At 65.4% G+C, this 5,400-nt stretch overlaps 1 protein-coding gene across 1 annotated transcript in view; it reads right to left on the bottom strand.

The window, feature by feature from the left end:
- The window catches only part of ADGRB1 (adhesion G protein-coupled receptor B1), a gene marked incomplete at its 5' end in the record, with an annotated part of 54,406 nt that overhangs the window by 11,186 nt on the left and 37,820 nt on the right, over positions 1-5,400 (bottom strand). Inside the window, 4 exons of the mRNA XM_029923337.1 lie at positions 657-836; positions 1,611-1,696; positions 3,537-3,603; positions 4,885-5,148. Coding sequence (XP_029779197.1) covers positions 657-836; positions 1,611-1,696; positions 3,537-3,603; positions 4,885-5,148 — 597 coding nt within the window. The remainder of the gene's footprint in view (positions 1-656; positions 837-1,610; positions 1,697-3,536; positions 3,604-4,884; positions 5,149-5,400) is intronic.

The raw sequence follows: 5,400 nt of genomic DNA, 5'->3' as shown, positions 1-5,400 counted from the left end.
GCTCTGACCGTGCACCTCCGGGTCCCCTGTATCTGATCTGACCATGCACCCCCCCCGGGTCCCCTGTGCTCTGACCGTGTACCCCCTGGGGTCCCCTGTGCTCTGACTGTGCACCCCCTCCCTGGGCAACACCCCAGCCAGGGAGCCAGTGGTCCACCCGACCACCGGGGCAGCACCTCTCTCAGGCCCTGTGTGTGCCCATGTATGCGTGCATGTGTATGTGTGTGCGAGTGCACACGTGCAAGTGCGTGTGAGTATGGGGCATGTGTATGTGTGCCTGTGTGTACGTATGGTGTATGCATGTGCTCGAATACCTGAATACGAGTGTGTGTGTAGTGCACGTGTGCGTGAGTGCGTGCAAGTGTGAGTGTGGTGCATGTGCACTGTTCATACATGCGTGTGTACGTGTGTGTACGTGTGTGCGAGTGAGTGTGGTGTTTGTGTGCGTGCGTGCATGTGTATGCATGCAGGACGCCTCCTGCGGCGCAGAGCAGGGCCCTGCCCGGCCACAGGGGCACACGCAGGAGTGCGTGGGAGCCAGGGCACCGGCTGCACAGCGGGAAGGATTCCAGGAAGCAGCGGCTCCACGGACCCCTGGGCTCTGGTGTGTCCCTGACCAGCTCAGACCGGCTCTCGCAGCCGCGGGCCCTGCGCACCTCCGGCTGCGGCTGGGCTGTCGGAGCCAGAGTGGGACAGGAGCACCTGCCCGAGGGGTCACTGCAGGAAGCCAGTGGAACAGTGCCCCGCTTGGAGCCAGCGCCGCGTCCCGATGGCCGCGTGCTCTGACAGGTGTGCGGCCCCGGGCCTGCTGAGGTGGGCGTCGGGGACGGTGTGTTCTGAGGGCGGGGGTGGGGGGAGTGAGGCCCAAGGAATAGGGGACCCGGCTCCCAGCTGCTGTGGGCACTCTAGGGACATCCACTTCCCCTAACGCAGTGTAGCGGCCTTCTAACCAGGACTAGAACCCACCAGGCGCCCGAGAGGGCGGTTTCCTGAAGCTTCTGCTCACTAGGATTAGCAGGAGGAACAGAAAGAGGAGGAGACAGAGACAAGACAGCCGACTGGCACGGAGGGAGGGCAGAGGGAGGCACAGAGCAGCAGCAGGCAGAGGTGAGGTGCAGAGGGCTCAGAGGGCTGGGGCAGGACGGAAGGGGTGAGTGTCCGCCCCTAGCTGCCCCCGGCCCCCAGCAGCACTGTCCCAGGCTCCCTCGGGATCACCCTCCTGTGAGCCAGGTGCTCGTGGCCGGGGCCCGCCCCCGGGTAGGAGGAACCTTGTGCCTGTCCCCAGTCCTCGCCTCCCGTCGCTGAGGCCACCACGAGAACGGGCAGGTTGTATCCTCCCTCAGGGTCACCCCACCGAAGCAGGGGGCCAGGCGCACCCTCCCACCACCCCGAGGTCCTTGCAGGAGTAGGGTCTCTGGAAACACTTGGCTTCACTGTTTCTGAGGACTAGATGGAGAAGCTGAGGCACAGGGCAAGGCAGGGCTGGCTGTGGGGCCTACGCGGGCCTCTGAGCCCAATTCCCCTGCTCTGGGGCGGTGGGGGAGGCAGTGGGCAGGCTCCAGGTCTTTCTGACGCAAGGCGGGCGAGGACCCCCGGGGGCCCGGCCCTACCCTGCCCGCTCCTTCAGCTTCTTGTCCGTGATGCCGTCTTTGGACACCAGCTTGTTGAACACGAGGATCCCAATGACCATGTTCACCTGCGAGGCAGAGGAGCGGGGGGGGTGGGGGCGGGGCTCCGGGGGGAGGAGGGACCCCCGCCGGCCTTGCCACCCCCTCCAGAGCCCCAGCTGTTAGGCGGGGCTCTCCCCCCACAAGTCTCCACGCGGCATGGTGCCCCAGCTCAAGTCCCCCACATGACCCGCTCCCGAGGAGGTAGGAGCCTGCCTGGCAGGGGTGGGGCTCTCCCCAGCGGCTGGCCCCCTGGGTGCCCGGCACTGAGCAGCCCAGACGCCCGTCTGCCCTCCCCACTGTGGTCAGCAGCGTTTGCGGAGCTGGGGGTCAGCGGTCAGGCTGCCTGGCCGGGTCCCACCCCAGAGGGGCCTCCTGTGATCCTGCAGCCCTCACACCTGGGCACGCCGCCTGCCCTGTGCCCCCGAGCCTCTCACCCCCTGCTCCCCGTGTTCCTCCCACAACAGGGAGCTCATCCCTCACTGGGGCCCAGCCTGCAGGCCATCCCGGGGACATGCTCCCTGTCCCGGCTCCGCCTGGGGCCACGCTGCCCCTGCACCTTGTGGTGCCCTCCTGACCCCTTCTGCCAGGTGTCTGCTTCTTGTGTTAATGTCCCAGGAGCTGCCACCTACACCGTAGAGAGCCGTCCCCAGGGTGCCCCCGGCAGCCCAGCCATGGCCCCGGAGGCCTTGGGGTGTCCCTTCTCCTGGGGAGGGAGGCTCCCACTCTTTCCGTTGTCCCCCCCTGAATGCCCCCTCGGCTCCCAGGCTGCAGAGGACGGGCCCCAGACTACGCAGCTCCGGCTGTGGGGGCCCCGACGCCCTGCAGCCCTCGGTCGGGGCGCAGCGGCCAGGCCCTGCCTTTCATCCCCATCTGAACGGAAAGTTCCCAGACGCGGGCACCGATGCTAGAGGCATGTTTCCTGGGTGACCTCATTTCTGACAAGGCCAGGGGCAGAGAGGGACAAGACAGCAGCCACTAGCACCCTGCCATCTTTACCTGTGTGTCCTCGTGTCACTGATGGGGCCCTGGGCTGGGGTCCAGCCGTGCCCTCTGGATGCACCCTGGGAGGGAGTGTGGGGGATGGGGTGCTCCCCCACCACCGTCTGAGCCTCCCATCCCGCCCGGGTTGCCTGTCTTTAAAATGGCGAGCCGGCCTGGTCTCTGAAGTGTGGCATTGACATGCACAGCACGCAGGCCTCTCCCTTCAAGGGATAAAGGACCGGGACCCTCGGGCTAGGCCGGCTGCCCACGCCTCCACCCTCACACACGGGGCCTCCCCCGTGCCTGTGCCCCCCCCTCATGGCACAGTCCTGCGTGGAGAGGGCTGGGCTCGGGCAGGGCGGTGGAGACCCCTAGCTGTGCCCAGCTTCCCCTCACTCAGCCCCAACTTGGGGACAATGACCCTGTGTGCCACATGGCACCCTTTCACATTGTCCCCAAGGGAGTGTGGGAAGTAGTGGCAAGGGAAAACAAGGGGGTGCTTCCTTCTCAAGAGGGTGACAGCTGGTGGCAGCAAGGGACACACCCTGGCCCCCAGCCTCAGGCTCTGCTCCTCCCCCAGGCCTAGCTGGCACTGCCCACTCCCCTGGTCAGCCATCTGTCCCCTTGCCCCACTCAGCCGGCCACTCACCCAGTGAACCCACATGGATCTCCTAGAAGGTACACAGCTGGTGCCCAATAATCACACATGCTGTGCTCACAGAAATGAAAGGCCACGACCACAGCCCAGCCTCTGCGCCCCTGTACCCCGAGGGGAGGTCAGGGGAGCCGTGAAGGCCATCCACCCCTTGGTGATCAAAGTGACCCGGAAAGGGCACCGCACAGAGCCCACGGGCACCTGGGACGGCGGGGGGCGGGGCTCAGTACCAGCACAACAGCGGCGGCGGGTCCCACGAAGGCATACAGCAGTCCCCCCTCGAGGGAGAGCCAGCAGCTGCGGAGGGAGACGGGCCGGTCAGCGGACAGGTGTGGCCCCCCCCACCCCCCCCGGGAAGGCAGGTGAGGCGCCGGGGCGGCGGCAGAGGGAGCGGGCCCTCTCGTGTGCACGCCGCGCACCCACACTGCCTTCCCGGCCCTCAGGGCCCCGGCTTCCAGACAGAGAGGTGGGCGCAGGGCGGGTCGCAGCCGCTGGGAACCACACCGCACAGAGCCAGGCTGGCCAAGTAAGGGTGTCCTGACCGCCCCAGGCTGCCCCCCGACTCTCCTCCTAGACCCCCGCCCCCAAACCTCACACACAGACCCTTCTTCCTGACAATTCCAAAATTCTGGGGTGGGTCCCTGGTCTGGCACTCCTCCGGCTCACTCAGCCCAGGCTGGGGCGCCCAGCACTCTGCTCACACGCTGGCCTGGCCTCTCCGCACCCCACACGCGGTCGCCGGCCCCACGCTTCCCGCCCACGGGGCCCTCGAGTGCAGTGAAGACACTGCGTTCTCCTGTGCTGTTTGCTCTGCCCTGAGCACTCCACCCCATGCTGTCAAACTCCTCTTCATCCTTCAGAACCCCACTTCAATGTCCTCATCTTCCCTTGATCCACCCTGACCCTCTCGGTGCTGGGGGCGCATCCATCTCTACCTCCCAGCAGTAACTGGATCCTCATTCATGTCCACTGCCCCTGCTGCCCAGTGGGGACCTGCTTCAGGGCCTGTCCCCCTGGGGCTCCACAGAGAGCCACGCCCATGCAGCCTGTATTGGTCCCCTTGCCTCAGGCTCCCCTGTTCCTCCCTTGTGGCCTGGGGCCACAGCCCCATCCAGGCCTTGGTTCCTCTCTCCCAACCCTGGGAATCACCATACTGCTTTTAGGATAACCCTAAGCTTCCTGGCTTGGAGTTCAAGGCCCCTGGACCTGGCCCAGCTGACCCTTCAGGGCCTCACTGACTTCATCTGTGAAATAGGCCCCCTACCACCTGCCTTGCCCTCCTTGGGGCTGTACACGCCCCCCCCCCCGTCACTACAATCACACAGAGGTGCACACACTGGCACAGAGGGGAAACTGAGGCCCCCAGAGCTGTCCAAGGTACCCAAGGAAGAGCTGGCCGATCCCAGGAAGTGGCCCCTCGAGGAGCCCAGCCTCTAGCCCCAGGGCCCCCACCCTCTCTCAGCCTTGGGTCTCTCCTCTGTGAGATGGGCACCCAGCCAGCTGTCACCTTCTAGGGCAGTGGGAGGGTCTGGGGGAGCCGAGAGGCCTCCGCCCCATCCCCACCCTGCCCCGACTCACTAGTTCATGGTGCTGTACCCTTTGGCCTTGGTGAATCCCACAGAAATGGCCACGACCAGCGCAGGGAGCCCTGAGGAAGGACCAGAACGGAAGGGAGTCGGTGAGCCCACCATCCCAGCCCTGTCCGCCCTCTGCCTCCTTCCAGCCCCAGAGGTGGGTGAGGCGGGTGCGCAGTGTGACCCAGAAGCCCCTGAGGGGCTGGAGTAAGGGGAGGGGACAGGAGGTGGAAGGGGGTGAGGGCCTGTGGGGCCGGGGGCATGGCAGCCAGGTCAGCAAATGACACACAGGAAGCCAAGTCACACTTGAATTTCAGATAAAAAAGGAAATGTTTTGGGGCACTGGAGGCTCTGTTGGTTAAGCATCAGATTCCTGATTTCAGCTCAGGTCATGATCTCATGGTCTGAGGGACTGAGTCCCACATCAGGCTCTGTGCTGAGCCTGCTTGGGAATCTCTCTCTCCCTCTTTCTGCCCCTGCCCCACGTGTGGTTTCTCTCTCTCTCACAAAATCAATCAAT

The sequence above is a fragment of the Suricata suricatta genome, chromosome 15 (genome assembly GCF_006229205.1).
Source record: "Suricata suricatta isolate VVHF042 chromosome 15, meerkat_22Aug2017_6uvM2_HiC, whole genome shotgun sequence".
In the NCBI taxonomy this organism is placed as follows: Eukaryota; Metazoa; Chordata; class Mammalia; order Carnivora; family Herpestidae; genus Suricata; species Suricata suricatta.
The sequence above is the reverse complement of the archived record's forward strand: the minus strand, read 5'-3'. Positions and strand labels throughout refer to the sequence as shown.